The sequence below is a fragment of the Schistocerca serialis genome, chromosome 5 (genome assembly GCF_023864345.2).
Source record: "Schistocerca serialis cubense isolate TAMUIC-IGC-003099 chromosome 5, iqSchSeri2.2, whole genome shotgun sequence".
NCBI classification, from domain to species: Eukaryota; Metazoa; Arthropoda; class Insecta; order Orthoptera; family Acrididae; genus Schistocerca; species Schistocerca serialis.
The window spans coordinates 29,842,429-29,868,979 of NC_064642.1; the positions used below are offsets into that span (position 1 = coordinate 29,842,429).

Here is a 26,551-nt window from a genome sequence, read left to right on the forward strand (position 1 = left end):
ACATCTAATTGTATAAAAAAAATTACCTTCTCTTTCATGGCCAGCTTTGCTTCCACATTTCTTTCCCTGTCAAATATAGATGTAAGTAGCTTTGGTGTCCGTGTTTCGAGGTCTCTCGTCCTGAGAATATCATCAACCTGATGAGACAATAACAATTATGACAGTGTTAGGCTCCAGAAAAATGTAGTTGTTGCTCTTGTATGACACAAGAAGGGATATTTTGTAGGAAAATTAAAGCAGAATATAAATACTTTAATACTAAAGGAGACCAATCAACAAAAACCAAAAGCATTGAGTCATCAAGAGGACCACGCAAAAAAGAAAGAAAACTCCTCTCTCTCTCCACCTCTGCCCCAGGGCATGCCATATTGGCTTCCTGCGCAGATGGTGAAACAGTGTGACATCTTTAGAAATGTCAGAAGTGAAAACACTACATGCGCATTGTTAATCCAAACCAGTTCCCAAATCCCTCTGTTAAAATAAATAGAACACAGTTTCTTATTACCTACTCTTGTTGCTATCCATTTTGTAGCACTTCTAATGTTCTGACGACTTAAAGTGTGAATGTGAGTCTGGGTTATACTGATTTATTTCCCCAAACCACATTCCATTTCTGTACGAGATGACTTACTTGGGGTTTGCAGCCACTCTTCTTTACTAGATAGTCAGCTGCTGGAAACTCTCTTGACTTCTTCTCCGTCGAATAATGCTAGGTACAGGAACTTCCAAGCCTCATTCTACTCGTGAAATTAGTGGCCACATGAACTTTACTTTTCGTCAATCAATGGTGTATTTGTCTTTCAAGCACAATAAAAAATTCTCACTTTCAACAAAATATGTAACTTCCAGTAAGTCTCTCGTACAGTTGTATGTTAGAAACAAATTGTATTACATTCAAAAGAAAGTCTGTTTAGACACCATGACTTTAAGAAAAAGAATATTAAAAACATCTCGCCTCTAACAAGGCTGAGTCAAGTGTCTACAAGAGTACTTTTTCAACTGTTCATGTTTCACTTAACAATAGTCAATGACACAATACGTACAGAGCTGCATATAGATTCCATGGTTCTTCCTTACACACTCACTAACACATCTATGGATTGTCCGACAGGTACTTGTCGGTGCTGACTGTCTTCACTTCTGTTGTGGTAGCCTATTTGTAGCCCGTGGACGGCTTCTGATTGGTTGGCTTATGATTGGCCAGCGATTACGTACTGCTGTCGCAGACGATGTCACTGTGTGCACTGGTGGTGCCACCGCTTCCGTTGGAACGTAAACCTTGGAAGGAACGTCTCTGCTACTTCTCTGCATCAAGCGCTCATTTCCATGCACATCTCAGATGGTATCCGCTATCGCGGTTAAAGTTATTTTGGCTCATTCTTATTTTAACAGCCTCCTTAATAACAGAATCCCAGTACGTGGAGGCATGGAACAGAATTTTTGTTTCATCAAACAAAATTTTATGTTTGTTCGTGAGGTTACGCTCCACAATTGCCGATTTCTCCAGTTCTCTATTTTTAATATGTTGTTAGTGTTCTGCACAGTGGTCGGAAACAGTACAAATCGTCTGACCTATATAATTGCTTCCAGACTCACAGGGTACCTTATAAACTCCAGGGACCCTGAGGCCGAGATTGTCCTTAACAGAGCACATCGTCTCCTTAATTTTCTTAGGACGACGAAAAATTGATCTTATACCTCGTCTACGCAGGACTCTTCCTATTATTCTGGAAATCATGCCACAAAAAGGAAGAACAGCAATCGGTGTTTCATCCTGTGAGCGTGCAGCATTTTCACATTTCCTTTTTTTTGGAAAAAGCTGCCTTTATATCACGTGCGCCATAGCCATTCTTTCGGAACACGTACTTCAGATAATTAATCTCGGACTTTTAGTGGTCCTCGTCAGAAATAGTTTTTGCTCTATAGACCAACGTGTTTAAAACGGTTCTCTTCTGAGCAGGATGATGGAAACTCTGTGCATTCAGGTATAAATCAGTATGTGTTGGCTTACAGTATACAGAGTGGCCAAGACGCCCGTCCACCTGTCGTTGTACTAAAACGTCTAAGAAAGGTAGTCTCCCTTCCTTCTCCATCTCGACAGTGAACTGGATGTTTGAATGTATGCTGTTCATGTGTTCCATGAATTGTTCGAGAGTTTCTGCGCCGTGTGGCCAGATCATAAGTGTATTGTCAAAGTAACAATAAAATAAGGATGGATGGAGGGGAGCCGAATTTAATGCACGTTCTTCAAAATTCTCCATAAAAAAGTTAGCCAGTGATGGAGACAATGGAGAGCCCATCGCCATACCGTCCGTCATTTCATAAAATTTGTTACCAGACAAGAAGTAGGTGGTCGTCATCACGTGCCGGAACAACTGTATAGCTTCAGGAGGAAAAAGATCTGCCAGCATTTTCAAAGTGTCCTCCACAGGAACTTTTGTGAACAGCGACACCACATCCAGGCTGACTAAAATGTCATTTGGTCCAATTCTAACCTGTTTGATTTTATCAATTAACATCTGGGAGTTTTTGATGTGATGTTCACATCGGCCGACTATAGGAGTCATCAACTTTGTTAGGTATTTGGCCAGTTTATAAGTAGGAGAACCAACTGCACTGACAACTGGTCTCACAGGAACATTATCCTTGTGGATCTTCGGTAGTCCGTACAACCTGGGCAGTCTAGGAGCTTGGACTCTGAGATTTTTTGTAACATCGTCTGGCAGCCCGGAATCTTCAGTAACTTCATTGTTTTTCTGCAGTATGTCAAAGTTGGGTCCCATTTAAGACATTTACACTTACTGTCCTCCAACAGTGGTGTCATTTTACTATGATTATCAGTAGTATTAAGGGCCACGGTGGCATTTCCTTTGTCAGCTGGTAATATGACAAGATCTTCATCTTTCCGAAGTAAACGGAGCCCCTCCCTCTCCTCTCTACTGATATTAGATCTGAGAGGCTTAGCTGAGGCCAAAAAGTGACTGGTAACGAGTCTCACTTCGTCAGCATCGTCTTGTGCAAGATGCCGCACCGCCTGTTCCACTCCATTGATAAGATCCATGATGGGTATAGTAGGTGGTGTAGGAGCAAAATTCAAACCTTTATTAAGGGCTGAGATGGCTCCTTCATCCAGGTTCTTGCCCGACAGGATGATGACAGTGCGTGCTATTTCGTACGATGACTTCGATCTTTGCACAGCTGCAAGATGCTTAAATTTCTTTACTTGTCTAGTCGATGTATTGCTAAAATGAGCTCTTTGATGAGCAGCCGTCATCATATCAACCCACTCCCAGTCAAATGGCAAGAGAACTGTAGATAACAAAAGATGGCAACTATATAAACTTCATGCATTAAGATCCAGTTCATACCTTGTGTGTCGTAACCTATCCCTGATGATTGCCCGGCTTGTCTTCAGTAATGCATTCTACAATCCAACCGACTTGATATGGTATTTAACCACAGAAAACGTAAGCACAATCTCCTTATTGTGACAGCATTGCAGAAATGCCAAATTACTCTGCAACTGTGCATATTTAACGTGCAGCTTCTCCAGTTGACGAACCTGGCATGCGATGTCCTCCCCGTAGAGGAAAGTAATATGGGAACAAAGTTTTTCGCGATGGCACATATATGTAAAACATTCTCGGTATTCTTCCCACGTCATTTCTGGACAAAATCTCGAGCTTTCGACGATTACCTCCATTGTCATCGTCAGGAGGTGACTGTCTTCACTTCTGCTGTGGTAGCCTATTTATAGCCTGTGGAAGGCTTCTGATTGGTCAGCTTATGATTGGCTGGCGATTACATACTGCTGTCGCAGACAATGTCACTGTGTGTGCTGGTGGTGCCACTACTTCTGTTGGAACGTAAACCTTGGAAGGAATGTCTCTGCTGCTTCTCTGCATCAAGCGCTCATTTCTTTGCACAGCTCAAATGGTATCTGCTATCACAGTTAAAGTTATTTTGGCTCATTCTTATTTCCATAGCCTCCTTAATAACAGAATCCCTGTATGTGGAGGCATGAGACAGAATTTTTTTTTCAAGAAACAAAATTATATGTTTGATCGTGAGGCTGTGCTCCGCAATTGCTGATTTCTCCAGTTCTCTATTTTTAAAATAGTTTTGGTGTTCTGCACAGCAGTCAGAAACAGTACGAATCATCTGACCTGTATAATTACTTTCACACTCACAGGGTATATTATAAACTCCAGGGCCCCAGAGGCCGAGCATGTCCTTAACAGGGCGCATCATCTGCTTAACTTTCTTAGCAGGACGAAAAATTGGTCTTATACCTCGTCTACACAGGACTCTTCCTATTTTTCTGGAAATTCTGCCACAAAAAGGAAGAACAGCAATCGGTGTTTCATCCTGTGAGTGTGCAGCATTTTCACGTTTCCTTTTTTTTGGAGAAAGCTGCCTTTATATCACGTGCACCATGTCTAAAACGGGACCCAACTTTGATGTACAGCAGAAAAACCATGAAGTTACTGAAGAATTCCAGACTGCCAGACGATGTTACAAAACCTCTCAGAGTCAGCTCCTAGACCGCCAGGTTGTACGGACTACCGAAGATCCACAAGGATAATGTTCCTGTGAGACCAGTTGTCAGTGCAATTGGTTCTCCTACTTATAAACTGGCCAAATACCTAACAAAGTTGATGACTCCTATAGTCGGCCGGTGTGAACATCACATCAAAAACCCCCAGATGTTCGTTGAGAAAATCAAACAGATTAGAGTTGGTCCAAATAACATTTTAGTCAGCCTGGATGTGGTGTCGCTGTTCACAAAAGTTCCTGTGGAGGACACTTTGAAAATGCTGGCGGATCTTTTTCCTCCTGAAACTATACAGTTGTTCCAGCACGTGATGACGACCACCTACTTCTTGTCTGGTAACAAATTTTATGAAATGACGGATGGTATGGTGATGAGCTCTCCGTTGTCTCCATCACTGGCTAACTTTTTTATGGAGAATTTTGAAGAACGTGCATTAAATTCGGCTCCCCTCCATCCATCATTTTATTGTTACTTTGACAATACACTTATGATCTGGCCACATGGCGCAGAAACTCTCGAACAATTCATGGAACACATGAACAGCATACATTCAAACATCCAGTTCACTGTCGAGATGGAGAAGGAAGGGAGACTACCTTTCTTAGACGTTTTAGTACGACGACAGGCGGACAGGCATCTTGGCTACTCTGTATACCGTAAGCTGACACATACCGATTTATACCTGAATACACAGAGTTCCCATCATCCCACTCAGAAGAGAGCTGTTTTGAACGTGTTGGTATATAGAGCAAAAACTGTTTCTGACGAGGACCAGTTAAGGTCCGAGATTAACCATCTGAAGTACGTGTTCCGAAAGAATGGCTATGGTGCATGCGATAGAAAGGCAGCTTTCTCCAAGAAAAAGGAAACATGAAAATGCTGCACACTCACAGGATGAAACACCGATTGCTGTTCTTCCTTTTTGTGGCACGATTTCAAGCAAAATAGGAAGAGTCCTGCGTAGACGAGGTATAAGACCAATTTTTCGTCCTCCTGAGAAAATTAAGGAGATGACGCGCTCTGTTAAGGACAATCTCGGCCTCAGGGTCTCAGAAGTTTATAATATACCCTGTGAGTGTGGAAGTAATTATATAGGTCAGACGATTCGTACCGTTTCCAACCGCTGTGCAGAACACTAACGCTATATTAAAAATAGAGAACTGGAGAAATCGGCAATTGCGGAGCGTAGCCTCACGAACAAACATCAAATTTTGTTTGATGAAACAAAAATTCTGTCCCATGCCTCCACATACTGGGATTCTATTATTAAGGAGGCTGTTGAAATAAGAATGAGCCAAAATAACTTTAACCGCGATAGCAGATACCATCTGAGATGTGCACGGAAATGAGCGCTTGATGCAGAGAAGCAGCAGAGACGTTCCTTCCAAGGTTTACGTTCCAACAGAAGTGGTGGCACCACCAGTGCACACAGTGACATCGTCTGCGACAGCAGCACGTAATCGCCGACCAACCAGAAGCCGTCCACAGGCTATAAATAGGCTACTACAGCAGAAGTGAAGACAGTCAGCTCCTGACGATGACGATGGAGGTAATCGTCAAAAGCTCAAGATTTTATCCAAAACTGACGCAGCAAGAATACTGAGATGTTTTACATATAAGTGCCGTTGCGAAAAACTTCGTTCCCATAGTATATCGTGTGTTCGAGACACTATAAGGCTGAGCAGTTCTAGAATTTACATCTCTCCCCCCCCCCCCCCACCCCCTCCACCCCCCTCAGACTGAACACGTGATATTTTATACATAATCATTATGGAAGTAATATCACTCATAATAACAGTTCACATCTTAACAGTATACATTTTTTACATATGTTTACATACTTATCTCTCCTTTCCATAATAATTCTCTGTCCTCTGTTGCACAATGTTTCACTTATTGTCTCTCTACTCTCTTCTTATTTTACTTTGTTATTAAGACATGAGCATTTACTCATGGTTTTAGTCAGCTTCATAATATTTAGGAATTGTGAGGACGCTTTTTCTTTTCTTTATTTCCTTCTTCAGTTGTAAACTTCAGGTGTTTATGACACATGAGTAATCTATTTTCTGTTTTTATCTTTTTGTACTACATTTTTCCTAGTATGTACTATTTTCATTAGTTGTAGCTTGGAGGAACTCTGTTCAAAATGAAAGTGTTCTTTTGACACTTATTTACTTCCACGAAACATAATAATGCTAGTCATTCATAGAATTTACACTTTTTAGAATAATTCCTATAAAATTTGTGACTTTTGTCACGATACTGTCCCCTTCTCCTAGGATCAGCACCTATTCCTTGCTTGTGGGTTGACCTTATGAGAGCTCTTCCTCTTTCCATTCTGGTAGGTACACCCCTTACAAAACATCTCTATTTTTAGGCCACGGATCATCCTATCTCCATGTAGGTACGTCTGCCCTTTATACTTAGTGAACGCCAGGTACACCCCCCTTATCCTTTCTGAGTAGGCCTCATGGTTCATTACACTAATATACATTTCTATGGCTGCACGGGATTAGCGGAGTGGTCTAAGGTGCTGCAGTCCTGCACTGTGCGGCTGGTCTCGGCGGAGGTTCGAGTCCTCCCTTGGGCATGGGTGTGTGTGTTTGTCCTTAGGACAATTTAGGTTAAGAAGTATGTAAGCTTAGGGACTGATGACCTTAGCAGTTAAGTCCCATAAGATTTAACACACATTTCTATGTATACGATAATTAAGTATCTTCTGGTAAAGATGTAAATCTATCTTAAACTTCGCATTCATTCTTTAATATATCATTCACTCCCTAGAGTCCTCCTCTACTTATCAACTTCTAAACTTTCAATAGATGTTATGTCTATGTATACTACTTACATCGCACTATTCTTCAGTTCATCAGAGTATTTATTGCACTGACGTTGCTCACACCTTTTTCTTATTTATCCATTACTCATTACTATTTTATAGTTGTTCGTTATGTATGGGCACCTCTCCTTATGTATATTCAATGTAGAACCATCATAGCTCCCCATATACGTGCGCATAATATCCTATGTACACACCTTTCCCCCTACAACACCTGGCGGTTCTCACATCGTGACGGGCTTTGTCTTATTTAATTTAATGTTTGCGTAGAAGTGTATATTTGTGTATATATGGATGTGTGTTCATGTAGTCTGATTCTTTGGCCTTCTTATCTAAAAATAAGATGTAGGTTATTAGTAACCATGGAAATAAGGAAGGACTTCAGCGATAGAAGTTTATGATTACGGAAAGAGGGAAAAGATAGACAGGTCATCAAGATGAGAAGTAAGAAAGGAAAAAATAGATGTGGTTGCTAGGATCAAAGAAGAGAAAGAAGATAGCCCCAAAGACAGGAAACCCTTCCCACCCCTCTTCCCTGGGATCCCTGTCTCTCAGGTACTTGAGTGAGATGCCGGAGGAGGTTTGGTGTTAAATTGTCTCCTACAGAACAGACTTGTCCCACCTTCACCCTTTGAGGTCCCGAAGGAAATCCTAACAACCCTATGGAAACGGCAAATGAAGAAGAATCAGGCACACTTGTTTGTGATGGTTGTTTGAAAGGTGTGAGGTGTGTTTTGTGTGAAACATGATTTATCTGTTCTTGTAAATAGAGCTTTTAGCTACAATACCCACCCCTTTCAAAATTTATACAAAAACTCTCATCACACACCAGGTACACAAAAGATACAAAAGACACAAAATACTCTATACAAAATAGAAAAGCTATACACTACGGTATAACAGTTGTTCAGCTAGTCACATCATATTATATTTTCCACAAACATAATCCTCTATTCAATTTATTTTGTCTAGATATCACTTTTTTTCTGTGATTCTCTTAAGTCAGTCTCTATATTATGGTCATATCCAGTTTTTTAATGAGATACAGGATAGTTCTAGACCTTAAAGGAATTTGGAGCAGGAAACTATTTGGGAAAAACACCGAAAACAACTCGGGATCTGACAGTCGTCACTTCACCTGCTAACTCAGAATGTCAACGACCCCGGGGGATAGATGACTCTGCCCGGGTCCCATGGATCTGATATTAAGTTTTCTTGTGCACTGGCAGACCAGTAATTTTCTTTAAATTTCTTTTGAAAGTCTCCCCAAGAGGACAATATTTACTGTTCCCCATTCTGAGGCCTCCCCTAAAAGGTACTCAATCTTCTTGGAATCTTCCCATTTTTTTGGTAAAGCTTAGTTAAATGTTTTTAAGAAATGGGTCGGATGTACATCTCCATTCGGCTTAAATTTAGAGAATCGCCTAGTTAACCCTGAATTAGCTCCCCATTGTAAATCAGTCATCACTTCACTAGTTAATACAACATTAGGTGAAGATACCCTTTTTTCCACTTTATCTTGGATAAGCTTAATTTCTTTCCACAGGTAAGATCTCCAAATCTGAGTTAGTGTGTGTGTGTGTGTTGGGGCTTATGGGCGCTCAACATCGAGGTCATCCGCGCCCTGAGTTAGTTATTTGCTCTTTGAAATTTCTTTCTATATTATGTATCCGTGTATTGACTCCTGTAATTTGAGACTGAATGGTATTAACTTGTTCTGCTTATCTACACTCTCCTGCAAAGTATACAACCCATGTCTTACATCATTATACTTAATATTGTGCACATTTTCAAAAGATCCAAACTTTTCAGTAAGTTCAGATTCTACATTATTACATTTGTTCTCAATTTTAAGTTCTAACCTGTTCGATAACACTTTAAAAGTCTCATTCTGTGTCTGACTAAGGTCCGTAATCATATGATTTATATGAGTGGTTAAAGAATTTGTCAACTCACTCTTTAAATCTATTTTTAAATTCTCTACTTTAGTACTTATAGCGTCAAACTCAGTCTTCAAAGTAACCATGCCTTCACATAGATTACTAAATTCTTTACTTTGAGAGTCGACTTCGGCATTTAACAAATCTAGTTCTTTACTCAGAGTAGCATTCTGAGCATTTAAAGCTTCACTCTGGGTATTTAAGTGACTTAGTCACACTTTGAGCATTTAACTGAGAATTTACTGAACTTAGAGTCACACTCTGAGCTTTGATTAAATTTACCAACTCAGCCCAGACAGGCATTTCTTTGCTAATTTTCATGGCCATAGCTGGGTCTTGAGTTTCCCAACCTGTTGTATATTCTCCATACTCTTGTATGCTTTAGCTCTTGTAAGCATTTCAAACTAACTTTAAATATGATAACTACACAAATAAAGATCACTCAACAGTATCTCGAACCACTTCGTTCTAAGGTACTGAAGTTTTGTCTCACACTCACCCGGCACAGAATTCTCGTAGCGTAGGTGAGCGGATGTGGAGGCAGGTCAGCACCGGTGAACAGCAGCTGGTGCTGGCGGCAGTGGATGCACATTGGTTTCTGCGTCTTGTGTCCCGGTGGTGTGTGGGAGAGCTGTATACTCCCTGCACTGGATCTTCTTGGTTGAAGCGTTCTAAGCATATTTCTTCTTTGTCAAATATGTCGAAATCTTCTTTGCTGTTTTATCGTTGTGCATTTTATATGCCTTCACCATTTTTCATTCAAATTTTGATCCATTAGATACTTGAACACATGCCAATGTCTCAGAGTAAATTCCTTGTCGTATTATGTTTGGTTGCTATGGCAACACACAACAGCTTCTTTTCTCATTATTGACTGAAAATTCCTGTTTTTTTGGTCCTTTCACACAGGTCCTCATGTTCTAATCTTCTGGCGACTTAAAATGTGAGTGTGAATCTGGGTTATACTGATTTATTTCCCCAAACTACATTCAACTTCTTTACCAGATAACTTACTTGGGGTTTGCAGCCACTCTTCTTTAATGGATAGGCAACTGCTGGAAACTCTCTTCACTTCTTCTCCGTCAAATAACGCTGGGTACAGGAAGTTCCAAGCCTCTTTCTACTCGTGAAATTAGTAGTCATACAAACTTTACTTATTGTCAATCAATGATGTATTTGACTTTCAAGCACAATAAAAAATTCTCACTTTCAACAAAATATGTAACTTCCAGCAAGTCTCTCATACAGTCATATGTTAGAAACAAATTGTTTTACATTCAAAAGAAAGTCTGCTTGGACACCATGACTTTCAGAAAAAGAGTATGAAAATACAGCTTGGCTCTAACAAGGCTAAGTCAATAGTCTACAAGAGTATTTTTTTAAACTGTTCCTGTTATAATTAACAATAGTCAATGACACCATAAGCACAGACCTACATATAGTTTCCATGGTTCTTCCTTACACACTCACTAACATATCTATGGATTGTCCGACAGATACTTGTCGGTGCCATTTGAGCGCCGCGTCTACTTTCTTCCCACGACTGATTTTAAATCTGCACGCACAAACATGTGACCTGCAGTAGGTAGGATTTTACCATCCCACACTCGTATCTAGAATATCCTGTGTTCGAGACTACACACTATGAGCAAAAGCAAAAATAACTGTGATATTGCTGAATGCAAAAATGCTTCACCTAAAACTGTGGATGTCATCTATCATTCATTTCCAAAAAATAGAGAGCTACAGCACAAATGAGTGTCATATTTTAAGAGAGCTGACTTATTTTTTTCTTGCCAGTTAACACTTCAGAAATGGACCAGATAATTCAAGAGCAGACCTGGAATTCTGAAAGAAGTCCTGAATCTTATGGAATCTAGGAGAGAAACATACAAATCTCGATAAAAACAGAAGTCCTATATTTTGACAGGATGAATATATATGGTTGCATGTGCTATGACTCATCAGATGATGTAATTTTAGGACCGAACAAAAACATTATGGTGGTCATGGTTCATGGTTTTTTGTCATCATTGAAACAGCCTGCATATTTTGACTTCAACAGTGCCATGACTAGTTAGTTACTCCTGATCACAGTAAAGGAGTTGGAAGCAGATGGAACTTGAACTGCAGCACTAATTTGTAATATGGGATGCAAGAACTTAAAGAGCTTGACAGAACTTAAAATTTCCACAACAAACTCTATCGATCCAGGGAGAAGAGTATCGATTTTCTTTGACGTCCCCCATTTCCTTAAATTGCTTAGAAACCATGTTTTAGATGATGGCATTACTCAGCTCAGCATCACAGTCTTGAAAAAGAAGCTTTTTGGAAACATGTTAGAAATGCAGAGCAGGGATTTAAGCATCATGCTTCACTTTACAGAGGCTCATGTAGAAACAAGAGGATGAGCTCGGTGGAATGTATGAATGGCAGCAGAGTTCTTTCCACAGCATTGTGCCTGAGCTGTTAAATACCTGCTAAACAAAGAACAGGAAGGAAATTTAATTGAACTGATCAATGACACCTTTGACATTTCAAGCTCAAGGGTTCCTTACTATGACAAAGCACCACTTTGAAGTGAAAATAGCCTTAATTTTCAAAGACAGTAGAATATTCTAAAACATTTCCTTGACGTTTCTTCTGATATGTGTTGTGGAAGAAAGCTGTATGAGAGCTTCATACAGCCTGACTTCCAGTCGAAACAAAGGCTGTTTAAAGAACTTTTTTTTTTTAATTCATAGTCTGGGCACGTTTTACAATAACCCAGCACCATTCAAACTGAAAAATAGAATGTGGCTTCTAATAGTGACTGGAAATATGGAAGACATCTCCTTTTCAGCAAATACACCAACTACAAAGAGTACAAATGAGATGCTGTCACATGTTGCTCCAACAGGAGGAACTGGACGTGACTTCATGAAGTTCATCACAAGAGAGTTGTTTATTAACATAAATGGAAATATGACAGCTGATTTGTATTGCACTAGTTTCAGAGAACAAGAAGTTGATCTGTTGCAGTTTCCTATTGTGAACCAGCAACTAGTGATGACTGTGAATCCAAAGATGCATTGAAATATCTTGAGAGTTACACAGCCCTTAAACGCAAGCACATTGACAGTTACTTCGGTTCAGTCTCAGAGAAACTTCTTACAACTTACATTAATCATTTAGATCATCTTTATATGAGATTTTCCATTAATCATTTAAACTTCTTACAAATTCAGATTATATCATCGATAATGACTGGACCTCTGTAATCTCCAGAAGTGGGCTCACTTCTCTTTCAACTGACCAGTTCAATACAATTAAAGAGTTTGAAGTGGTATTGTGCAGTTTTCACAGCAACATGTAACTAAGTGTGATGGAGTTATGCAAAAGTTAATTTCTACAATAACCTCAAAGTTTCTCCAAATGCATAGTTTCTGTCTACATAAAGACAAGAATGTTCATTAGAAGGCATCTGAGGACAAAGCTAAAACAAAACATATAAAAATCCTTGCCACAAATAAAAACCTTCAATAGGTTGTGTCATCATCTTCCTGCACACTGGGACGAGCACAGAGGCATCGCACAAGTGTGGCACCATCACCAATAGATGGTGGCAACTTTGATTCTCAGTGACTGGCAGATACTGAGACTATGAGAAACACCAGGAAGGGAGGAGGTAAACTGATGGATTGGCATGCATGGTGGCTGGGAAAACTCAGGTCGCGGTAGTCATTTGCGAAAGGTGTGGAAGGGGTACTGGCTGTGGCTCAACTGCGAGATCACCAGAGACATTAAGTAACCTAAATTCAATAAAAACAGATCCAGAGCAGTTACCAAAAAATCAGTTACATTGTTACAAAGGGAAAAATAAGATGAGTGCTTGGTTGAAAACACACACTCAATCAAGAAAGTAGTTTTTAAGTTATTCAGTGTTAGAGATTTTATAATTAAAACAAACTTTGAAAATTAATATCTGCACAAGGCCTTGATGATTTTCAGAAACCAAGTGTCCACTGACAGGGCTCATGGAGTTTTCTCAGAACATAATAGTAGACTATTTTTAAATGTTATGTATAGTTTATTTTACAGGAAAGAACACATAAAAATGAGAATTTTCATGAAAATAATTAATAAAGCAATGAAAGTAGCAGCAGCATACCAAAGTATACTTAGACATATATGTATAAACATATTTAGTTTTATTTGTTTTTATATATTAACAACAAATCAATTTAATGTAGCATTTATGCCAGCAAAACACCAGCTATTTGACACACTAATTAGTTTGGCAGTAAACCAAGGACAGCAGTGGTAAGCCGACGAAAGTTATACGCCACTTGATGTATCATACATATGTATAGTATAAAATTAGTAGTTTTAAGTATGTACCGGAAGATGGAAGTGTGTGAACTTCACTCATAACTATGTGAGTGATTAAATAGCTGACAGCCATCTTGCATGGGATCGTTCTCTGAGCCAGAACTGTCAATATGTATGTATGAGTAACAAGTGAGTCATACTGTGGTTGTGCCTGGAAAAGTTATAGTGTTAATTCATGAACTTGTGTTTCTTCATGTGTGTTGGAAGCAAATACGTTGAAATATTTTAGCAAGTGAGCTAGCATGTGAACTTAGAATAATTCACATTAGGTGAACAGGAGAGAATTCTGAAGTGTTTCCTTGATTAATTTTGAGAGTGGTTTGAACTTTTGGCTTTTTTCTGTGGTTAGCTAATGTGGAACTTTAATTTTAAAACATAAGATGAATGAACTTTGTAATGTTTCTGAGATCTTACCTGAATTTATGCATTAATTCACACGAGATTCTGCTCTGACTTTCATTAAGCTCTTGCAGTGCCATTACTTTGATTCAGTGTTCCACAGTTATTACTTTAATATTGTGATAAAGGGACAGCAATAAACTCAATTAGTTAAAAATCAAAAGTACCATGAGCTATGAACATTTTTTCTGCATAATCTTGCCTGATATTTATTTATTGAACATTTATGATGAGTTTTCAGGGATAATTGTGACAAATGCATTAGCTTTGGCACATAGAGAGTAGTGTAGCCAAATCATAAAAACCAACCGTGCATTCTGAAACTGAGGAATGGTGTTTTGGGTTGGTTGGGTTGTCTGGGGGAGGAGACCAGACAGCGAGGTCATCGGTCTCATCAGATTAGGGAAGGACGGGGAAGGAAGTCGGCCGTGCCCTTTCAAAGGAACCATCCTGGCATTTGCCTGGAGCAATTTAGGGAAATCATGGAAGACCTAAATCAGGAAGGCCGGACGCGGGATTGAACCGTCGTCCTCCAGAATGCGAGTCCAGTGAGGTGTTTTGATTATTTCAAATTATAATTCATGCACTTGCACATGGGGGCTCAAGAGCTAAATGAACAAACATTGTGTAGAAGCATTATTTTCTTATTATTCATATCACAGCAAACCTTTGTTCTACCACATAGGAACCAGCTGGTTACATGCCATCCTATACCCCATTCTTGTTTCACTTTTGTGTTCCGGTCAGAATTTCACTCCACATACATATGAGTATAGCTGAACAATAGCAGGGTTCTATTAAAAGCATCACACTGTAACACTGTGGGTTCTGGATTTTAGTTCTCCAGATGGCTGAAAGAAATTTTTAATGCTACTGTTGAACCATTTATGTAATTTCTTACAGTTTTTAAGTTTTCCCTAATTACTAATCCAGTCTTATCAGTTATTTTGGATATTAACAACAGTGAATTGCTCATTTCTAAATCAGCTAATGGCACAAGAGCAGCAAAAAACTAGGTTGAGCTGCCGACCATATTATGGCATTTCATGAGCACTACATCCATTTACAATAACTGTGTCTCACAGTGCCTTCCACCCAGCTTACTATTCTGGTACTGAGTGTGACTATATACTGGTGTTTCTACTGGTATTTAAGTACTGGCGCCATAAGCAGGTGTGAATAAAGTTGATTATTACAAGGTGTGTGGCTGGTGGATACTTTCATCAGCAGTAATTCATGCGTCTAAGTTCGCACCTCCGCAGTCTCTCGCTACTTTTATCACTGTAACAGTCTAAATTGATTGATGTTTTAACTCTCCTTTGAATAGAGTGATATTTACCTCTTCTTTCTTGAATAGAAAGATACACCATGCAGCTCCATGATAATAATGCAGTATAATACAATCACAAATAATGTCACAGAGTTTTCCAAAGTTTGCAGGCTACGGTGTATCCAGATATCATTTTCAGGATGAAGCAATTTAGAAATGAAAGAAAATGCCTTCCTTTCCAGAAGATATATTGTAAAAACTTTTACACAAATATATAATATAGTTGTTATCTGACGTACACACAGTATGTCCACCCAGAATCATGGACGGGATGAGACAGGTAGTTGAGGAGTGAAAAATTTGGTATTGGCTTAAGGAAACATTAGAACACAGATATATGTTCATCTTTCTTTTTGTACATATCTCTTCTGGGTGCAGGCATATTTATATTGTGTCTTTACCCCCCCCCCCCCCCCCCCCCCACACACACACACACACACACACACACACACTGTGTTCCAGTACTGATTAAATGACATATACTTTATTACTAAATGAAAATAAGATCTATTACAACTGCCCTCCTGCAGTATATCAGCATTTGCCATGATTACTATATGACAATATACAGTAGTGGTGCATTTTACAAATGTACATAACATACATCATCAAATTTCATGTGAAAGTACCATTAATCTACTTTTTGACTGGATATTAAATCCCTTTATTTTTGGCCAAGTTTATATCTTATTTATCCTCTGCACATGTCAGCTTTATTTATATTAGAATTAAAGATAGTTCAGCCTCGGGTCTATAACTTTGTAGACGATGATGATAAGCACATTGTTATAGTGTCCAGAGGATAGCTCTGTAGAATAAGTGCACACTGATGTGTGTCTGGTTAAAAAGTTTGATGCCATGACAGAGAAGCCATGAAGTTCCAACCATGGTTATACAGATCACATCGTCCATCACACATTTCAGTTTCCAAAGGGCCATCCCATATCATCGGCATCATGCCGAGAGCTCACCATATTCCAGATAAGCCCATAAATTACTTGCTTTGCCGAGAGCTCACCATATTCCAGATAAGCCCATAAATTACTTGCTTTAATTTCTCCTTTGTAGTAAACTTCAGCATCAAACTCCACTATAAAGGTCACTTAGAATTTTTTCGTCATTGTAGGCGCACACAAGCTTGATCACTGCATGACACGAGTGTGTATTCCTCATTCAACACATGTTAAACATAGGCTATGTGGACAGTTTTTCTTGAAGTCCCTTTTCATTTTACATATGTTAAATACCCTTTTCATAAGCAGTTTTTCTTACATGAGTTTCTACAAGTGCATAAAATTTTACACCACTTAAATAAAGAAATTAAAACACGATGTAAAATTGATCCTTAGAACTACTCATAAAGGTCATTTTAATATTAGCTGACATGTTAGGCCTAATACATTTTACTTATATGGAAGTTTATACATGAATTTGTCACATCATCTTAAGTAACTAATGACTTATCTTATTTCTATTTACACACTTGTAAATAACAAGAGAGAAACTTATCCTAAAACTAACTGAACATCTTTCATAACTTATATTGAAATATTTTCAGTATACTTAAGCACAATAACTTCATGAGTTGGTTTAATCTTTTGTCAAACCCATGAAGCATACAAATTCCTTTAGGTCATTGTGTGGATAAAGGCTCTTGCCCTTTCCACTTATAGGGTAAGCCAGTCTGTATGATCCTGGATGAGAGATTTGTGTAATTAAAAATGGGCCAGTGTACAAGAGCTGCCATTTGTGGTTAAGTTTTCCATGTTTGGTAGACTTTGGGTGCATTTGTAACAATACTTTATGTCCTATATGGAATTTTACAGTGTGCCCTAATCTTTTGTCTTAAGACTTTCTCTGATCTGCCTTTTCTCATACTCCTAGGTTAATCAAGGCTTGGCATATTTTTTCTTCAAATGACATATCTCCCTTGGGTGCTTTAGACAGTGGTTTTCCCCACTCATCCATTTCCCTTGGTTAGGATATGTCGGTGGAGCAGTACTCCTTTGTAAATACTATAAAAATTATTAAATTATTATCATCATCTCCTTCACATAGTTTGAGTTTTACCTTTTTCCAGTGTGGAGCTTCTTGCAATTGCTCCAGGTTTTCAAACATTTTTACATAATAGGGTTGGTGTGTTTTGTCTTGCATAAGTAGGATGCAGATTTCAGAATTCTGTTCAGTGAGTTCTAAAACTTCATTTAACCCTTGGAGTAGCCTCGATGAGATATCGGCAGTTATTTTTATTTAACTTTGATGTACACTACCTTGAAACTGAGTTCCTGCAAGTAAAGGCACCATCTGGCTATTCCTCTGTGCAGCAATTTGCACGTCAAGAGAAAAGAAAGTGCTTGGTGGTCATAGTAGACTTTGGTGTGATTTCCCCACAAATAATATTCGAATTTCTTTAAAGCCCACACTACAGAGAGACCTTTGCGCTCCATTACTGGATATGATTGCTCATTCAGTAAGAATTCTGATTGCAAAAGTAATTATCTCAGGTATTTGTTGTCCATCTGTCTCAGTGATTTGGAATAGGCATGCCCCCAGACCCTGCAAAGATGCATCAGTGCTTAAAGGAAACTCTTGTGACAAATCTGTGTGATGGAATATGAGGTCTGTTCAACAATTCCGAAACTTTGTCCCCAAAAATTTTTTACATTTAACTTTTACTAATTGTGCACATTCTCCTTAAATACTCTCCTCCACAACTGATACACCACTCCCAATGCTATTTCCACTTCCAGAAGCAGTCTTGGTACACCTTTAGTTAGATCATGCAAAGCACTATCTGCAGATTTTGTTTCATGTCATCTATCATTGCAATTCTTCATAACCATAGACCCATGTCTCATCAGTTATGATTCTCTTAAGGATCATCTCGTTCTCATCTGCGTGATCCAAAAAGCTGTTTATAGATTGTGAGATGAAGGTCTTTCTGGTCTTGACTCATCAGCTGTGGGACCAACTTGGCAGCAATACAATGCATTCCAAGATGCTATGTCAGGATTTTATGACATGACCCAGCTGAAATGCTACATTCTTCTACAGTCTCTTACAGTACGTCTTCGACTGACATGCACAATTTCAATGACGTTGCTGACATGAGCGTTGTTGGTAGATGTCGAAGGGCATCTTGAATGAGGGTCATCTTTAACTTCCATCCAGCCATTTTTAAACCATGTGAACCATTCATAACACTGAGTATGGCTTAATCACTCATCACCATAGGCTTCCTGCATCATTTGGTGTGTCTCTGTAAAGATTTTCTCGTGTTTAACGCAAAACTTAATGCAGACGTGTTGCTCTTCTAACTCTGTGATCTTGCAATTTGCAAACAGTGTGACACAACATTGTACTCAGTGCAGTACTGAACAATAACTAACAGACATACAACAGTGAAACTTCTGGCAGTTACACATTAAGCACAGTGGTGCGCAGGGATGCCAAACGCGTTTCGCTCTCACACACCATAGGTGTGAAATTACGAATGTCATGGAATTTTTTGAACAGACCTTGTATATTTGCATTGAATAGAGCTTCTTTTAAGTTTTCAAAGTCATTTGACTTTGATTGGTCCATATCCAAGGGGTAATTCTCTATAACAAATTTAACAGGGCATCACTGTTCAGCAAATGGTCAGAAATAAATTTCTAGAGAATGACACTAAGCCCAGATAGACTTTGAGTAGTTTTTTTGTTATGAGGCAGAGGGAAAATGTTTGACTACATCTAGTTGCCCTATATCTGGCAAAATACCTTGGAGTGATATGATGTGTCCTACGAATTTGACCTTTCCCTTCCCAAATTCAGACTTCTTTAAATTCGCTATTTTGAGAATCGCTATGGTACTTGTCCCTAAAGTCACAAATGCTCTTCACTGGTAGGCTTTGCTATTAGCAAGTCATTCACATAGATAGTGATTTTATTAAGTAGTTCTGGACATAAAATTTTGTCTAATTTATAAATGAAGACACCTGCTCTTACGTTTAAGCCGAGAAGCAGGACACAAAATGCATAGCTTCTGCCCCCATGTATAAAGGCTGTGAACTTCTTACTATCTTCATGGAGAGTAGACAGGCAGAAAGAACTGCCTGCTACTGCCGTTGCATTGTTTGGCTGCATACGGATATTCTCCTTGTTTACTTGTGCAACTGGTATTGACACTGGCAGTGACTGTTGCATTTTATACTCCCCTTCATCTCCACCTGAAGGACTCGTAGTAAATGGTGGATAGGTATTGCAGCTCTCTAATCTGCCAGACTGCACGTGATTGGTAGCGATTAGTGGCTCCTTTGTGATATCAGTACCACTAGTTAAACTGTTCCACAATTTTTCTTCCACTGCTTTTAAACCTGATTCAATCCTGCCAATTAGTTCATTTTCCTTCTCCTTGACTATGTCTTCAATCCCTTCTACATAAATCTTATACTCTTGCACTACCTTCCGTGATAGTGTTGTACCCTTATCTAGTAATCCTGATGCAGCTCTCACCATTAAGTTCTTTATGCCCTTACCAATTCTTTCTTGTGTTTCTGTTATGAACTTATTGCTCAGTTTTAAGTTACTAATTTCTACAGAAGTTCCTGTACTTCCTCAGGCAAATCTTTACATATAGTTTGCAACTCAGTAATAGTATCTTGCATCTCCTTTACACTTATATTAATTCCTAATTGAGTCCCCTGCATTTTAATCTGTGTATTTCTCACGTTTTCTAGCTTACCTGCCATTTCCTCCTGTGCCTTGTCAATATACAAGACATTTTTACCGAGCTTATCTATTTCCTGAGACAAATCTGTCAATAACTCCACTTTTAATTGTTTTTCTATTTTGGTCAACTTACATGTTAAATCGTTTGCTAGGTCAGAGCACAACTTTTTCCTTAGTTTATCAAATTATTGCATTTGTTCATTTGAAAGTTCTTCAGATTTTTGTGTCACATGATTCCTAAAATCATTAAATGTTTGTGTTTGATGTTTTGAAGAATCTTTGACTTTTTGTGCAACATTATTTTTGTGCTTGTTCATTCCAAATTCATTATAAGTTTTCATCATCACTTGGATAAGTTGTATCAATGTTGGGGTATCATTTTGAACACCTACTAAGTCATATCTGATTACATTCAGGTCCACTTCAGCCAATACAGAAATTTTAGATCTACTAGAATCTGTGCTCATGTGAAAAAATGCTTGTCAGTGGTATTTGTGAATTTATTTCGTCTATCATAAGTAAAGTCATGTCATTACTCACAAGATTGCCATCCTCAATCATAGTTCAGCTTAAATAATAATTGGAGTTTTCGTCTGACATGTTCATGCTCTCTATAATTTGTCATCGCGTTAGTTGTGGTGACATTTTGTGCTTGTACATTAATCACTGAATTGGCACAACAGTTTTATCTGCTGTATCCCTTTCTGTCCTTGTGATTTACTAATTGCAAATTTTGAAATGAATATCCCTTTCTTAATTACTCTCAGAAGATTTTTCTGAAATATCTTGTGACATGTTGCAAACATATATTGCAACTCTTTGTTGTGGCACTTACATTTATTCAGAATTATTAACCAAAAAATGATTTTTAATAAATAGATTGTTTTACTGCAATTTAAAATGCTCCACTTTTTAGGATGGGAAGGAAGAGGTACTTCTACTATTAGATATGAGTGAGGCACTACCAACAACTTTCCTAACTTCTTGATGAGTTTTAAAATTTTTTTTCTCGTAGTTTCCACACAGATTTTATTGTCCATCCATGCATATCCTTCTTTTGTGATTTTTCCTCTCTTTCTCTTGGCAATATTATTCATTTCATGCAACGAAGAAAACAAAAGATTATCAATGCAATGGAAAATTTTTATAATATGTTATATATATTTTAATTACTTCAGTTATCTATACCAGGCATTGTCCTTTTTTATGATTACCAGTTATACTGGTATTTAAGTACTGGCACTGTAAGGAAGTGCAAATAATGTGGATTATTTCAAAGTGGGCGGCTGGCGGATCCTTTCACCACCACCAGTTCATGCATCTAACTTCGCACCTCCACAGTCTCTCACTACAATTACCACTGTAACAGTCTAAATTGATTCATATATTAACTCTCCTTTGAACAGAGTGATATTTACCTCTTCTTTCTTGAAGAAAAAGAAGCACTGTCCATCTCCACGACGAAGAATGCAGTATGGTGCAATCATAAATAATGTTGCTGTTATACAGGGAGATCACAGGCTGTGGTGTACCCAGGTATCATTTTCAGGATGAAGCAATTTAGGATTGAAAGAAACTCCTAAATTTCCAGATGTATTGTAAAAACTTTTATACGAATATATGTATTGTTATCTGACATACATGCAATACGTTCACCCAAAATCACGGGTGGGAAGAAACAAATAGTTGAAGAGTGAAAAATATATCGGGTTAAGGAAACACTAGAACATAGATACATGTTCATCTTTCTTTTCATACATATCTCTTTTTGGCATGGGCAAGTTTATATTGCATCTTTGCTCCGCACAGTGTTCTGATACTAATTAAATGAGATATAGTTTGTAGCTAAACCAAAATAAGATCTTATGAATGGTGGGCTCCAGAGGTCAAACATGACCTCTGCTTAAGACAGTATTACTACTCAGGGCACATATTCATTGAAAGCACCAATGGTGGCTGGTAATCAGTTGAAATCGATTTGCAAAAGTGAATAAATAAAACATGATTTTGCGACTGGTTGATGCTTATTTGATAATTTTAAAATAAGATTTATCACATGTTGCACCTGCAACTTGTGTAGTATAATGTGTACAGGCTCTCCAATGATCATGTGCATTGTTCTAATGCCATTGGAATATATCAGTGGAAAGAGCAGAGTTAAGGACAACTTCTATTTTTGTAATCCCATCTGGCATCGATTTCTTTAATTATAACTATAATTTTGTATTTGTCTCATGAATTGCTCACTTTTATGACTGTTTCTAGCAATAGTGTTCTGTTATTGTGCTTATTTGTTCATTATATGTTGTTTTATTGCCATGAGTTATTTTTACAATTTCTCTATTCAGTTTAACAGAACTTGACTACCTTGCTGTTGTGACCACATAAATATGGGTTGAAGGCATCACCCTTCAGGTGTGTAATATAAATGATTTATTGCTGAAACACTGGAAAGTTCAGGTTGGATAACAACAGTTATAAAAAGGACAGGTTGCTACTCTCAATAAAGATTACACATGGAATTGCAGATAGGCAAACTAAAAGGCTTTAGACACAGAGCTTTTGGTCAAAGCATGCTTCAGAAAAGAAAAGGAAGGAAAACACACACACATTCACACAAGCAGGCACACTTAAAACACACATGACCACTATCTATCTCTGGTTGCTCTAGCCAGACTGCAGCTGCTGCATTGAATGAAAGCAGCAGTCAAGAATGGGGCATGGAAGGGAAGGGATATCAGAGTAGGGGTGGATGGAGAAAAAGAGCATTGTCTGGTTGAAGCGAGCAGGGTTGAGAAGATGGCAAGACAAGGCTGCCTGGCATGGTGTTGAGAGGCTGTGAGGATGTGGGCAGGGACGGTGGGGGCTGGGGGAGGGGGGGTTAAAAAAGGAGAGGAAGAAAGCCTGGTGGGCACACTGCCAGAGAGCAGTGTGCAATGAGGGTGAGGGGACGTGAATTGGGAGGAGGTGGTGGGACGGAGGTGGCCATGTCATATACCAGTTTTGCAAGCATTGCACAGCTTTTTGTATTGGTATGGCTACTAACCAGCTATTCACCAGAATGAATGGCCACCACAAAACCATGGCCAAGAGCAAAGCAGACCACCCCGTGGCGCAACATGCAGCTGAACATAACATGTTTGATTTCAATGGCTGCTTCACAACCCGGGCCATCTGGATTCTCCCCTCCACCACAAGTTTTTCTGAACTGCACAGATTGGAGTCATCCATACAACACATTCTTCAGTCCAGAAATTATCCCGGCCCCAAATTTACAATAACCTAATATCCCCACACCCTCTACCCAACTGTTTCCGTCTCTTCTGTCCTATCACCTCCTTCCAATTCATGTTCCCTCATCCTCATTGCACACTGCTCTGTGGCAATGCGTCCACCAGTCTTTACCCTTCTCTGCTCCTCTCTTTTGCTGCTTCTCATTTCCCCTCCCCCCGTCCACCACAGCATCCTGAAACTGCACCAGGCAGCCTTGCCATGCTGTCTTCTAGTCCCTGTCCGCTCTGCGAGACAGTGGTCTTCTCTCTCTCCCACCCGTACGCTGCTATCCCTCCCCTTCCCTGCCGCACTCCCAACTGTCGCTTTCATTCAATGCAGCAGTTACAATCTGGCTAGTGGATGGAGATAGTGGTTGTGTGTGCGTTAAGTGTGCCTGCTTGTGTGAATGTGTGCATGTTTTCTTTTTCTTTTTTCTGAATAAGGCTTTCGCTGTGCCTGTCTGCAACTCAACAAGTCATCTTTATGATGAGTAGCAATATTTCCTTTTCACAGTTCATTTATTATTTGTTTATTAGCTGCATTAAAACAATAAACAGCATCATGTTTCATGATTGTGCCATTTTATACTTTCGTTATTTAAATCATTTTAATTTCAAACATCATTCTGTTCGATACTCAGGATGATCTAATCAAATAGTTGACTTGGTGCCTTCTGCACATTAATATATTTTCAGTTTTCTTTTGTTAATTAAATAGATGAAATGTTACTTAGAGGACATAATCAGTGGTTCTGATGAACTCAAAATAAATTTTACTTACAATACTTCCGTCCTCCCTGTACAGTTAAAAGAAACTGCTGCATTTCAAAATTCTGTTTTCTCATTTCAATCTGCTCTCTCATCAGGTTGGCAATCAACTGGTGCCATCCTGGTGATTAGAAGGAGGAGGAGAAGATTAGTGTTTAACATCCCATTGACAATGAGGCCATTAGAGACACAGCAAAAGCTCTAATGGGGAAGGAAACCAGCCATACCCTTTCAAAGAAACCATCCCATCATATGCCTGAAGTGATTAGGGAAATCACGGAACCCCTAAATCAAGATGACCAGACACAGGTTCGAACTATTTTCCTCCCAAATGTGAGTCCAGTGTGCTAACCACTATGCAACCTTGCTTGGTCCCTGGTGATTACTTGGTCATCTTATAGATGTTGGACATTGAATGTTGTCATCTTGAAAAGACCAACTACAGTCCGTTTTCTATTACAAATCACACTGGATCCGCTACCTCCTCTAATAAACTGAACGTCAGTCATTCACTTCCTTTATTAATTAAAAAAAGATCTGTAAACATGTATTCTTCAGTTTCACACTGTGTTCTAATCCTTGTCATCCAAATGTTTCTTTTGCTTGTACTTCTATAACTGTCTCTGTTGCCACAGTCTTAGTCCTGTGTTGCCAACTGAAGGCTTCAGGCAATGCTGTAACAATTGCGCTCACACTTCAGGAATTGCAATGTTAAATGAAATTTTTTAAAAAATATTGTTACCCCTAGATTTAAGGCCTCATTGAGGTTATCAAAATAACACAAGGTGAATTCTTTCAGGGAGAGGGGAGGAGGTATACAATGTGCCCTTATGCCCAATCACAAAAAATTTTTATTGTTAAATTATACAAAGAGGTATGGGTATGGGAAGGGGAGGCTGGCTAAGCTTACAGGTGACAGTGTAGTGGGTGGTGGTGGTGGTGGTGGTGTCACTCATGGAAAAATTCCTGTAGTAGTTGGTGTTAGAGCTGCACCTTCTCTGGATTGAAGTCAGCTGATAGGTATACCTGCTTAAAGGAAGTCCCTCTAACTAAGGGCTCACCTTCAGAGGACGTCATGTTTCCAAGTAGAGAAGGAATTAGCATATTTTATCTAAATATAAGAGGTATTAGAGATAAAGTTAGTGAACTGCTTATAGATGTAGACTCTGAAATTATTGGTATATCAGAGCACCACTTAAATAATTTGACAATTCAGAGGCTTCCTTTACCAGGCTACAGATTAGCTGGCTGTTTCTCAAGGAGTTTCTTGCGGGGTGGGGTAGTGGCTATGTACATAAAAAACAGTATTCCATTTGAGCCCATAGACGTATCACAACACTGCACTGAACAGATATTTGAATTTTGTGCAGCAGTTGTTGAATTTAGTGAAACTAAACTTCTAATTATTGTTGTTTATAGGTCTCCTAACTCCGACTTCAGAGCATTTCTGCTCAAGCTAGAGAGGGTTCTTGATTCACTTTTTAGGAAGTACCAGAAACTACTTATATGTGGTGATGTCAATATAAATTTTGTGTATGATGGTGCAAGGAAAAGGATGTTGATAGATCTCCTAAATTCATATGATTTGATGCAGATTGTGTTTTTTCCAACTAGGGTGCAGGGGAACAGTAGCACAGCCATAGACAATATTTTTATTCATTCTTCATTACTAGATGGGCGTTCTGTTAGTAAAAGCATGAATGGCCTTTCAGACTATGATGCACAAATTTTAACACTAAAACGCTTTTGCACTCAAACCAATGTCATATTTAATTACAAACTATGTAGGAAAGTTAATCCAACAGCAATAGAGAGTTTTTTAAACCCTGTCATGGAACAAGAGTGGCAGGACGTTTATAGTGCCAATAATATAGATGATAAATACAATGCTTTCCTTAACACATTTCTCATGCTCTTTGAGAGTTGCTTTCCATTAGAACATTCTAAACAGGGTACTAGCAGTAATGGGTAGCCTGGGTGGCTGACTCGTGGGATAAAGATATCGTGTAGAACGAAGTGGGAAGTATATCAAAATGTTAGAAGTAGTCACAATCAAGCTACAGTTGCCCATTACAAGCAGTACTGTAAGGTGCTTAAAAATGTTATTAGGAAGGCAAAAAGTATGTGGTATGCAAATAGAATAGCTAATTCACAGGATAAAATTAAAACCATATGGTCAGTTGCGAAGGAAGTGTCTGGTTAGCAGCACAAGGTTGACAATATAAAGTCAGTTCCCAGTAATAATATTTCTGTTACTGATAAATCAGATATATGTACAGTATTTAAAAATTATTTTCTGAGCATTGCTGGTGAATTAAATAAAAATTTAGTTTCTACAGGAAATCATATAACTTTCTTGGCAATT

At 38.7% G+C, this 26,551-nt stretch overlaps 1 protein-coding gene across 1 annotated transcript in view; it reads right to left on the minus strand.

Annotated features, from left to right (window-relative positions):
* LOC126480768 (dynein regulatory complex subunit 7) overlaps nt 1-26,551 on the minus strand; it is a 441,023-nt gene that overhangs the window by 23,912 nt on the left and 390,560 nt on the right. The window contains exon 10 of the mRNA XM_050104064.1: nt 27-137. Within this exon, the coding sequence (XP_049960021.1) occupies nt 27-137 (111 nt within the window). The remainder of the gene's footprint in view (nt 1-26; nt 138-26,551) is intronic.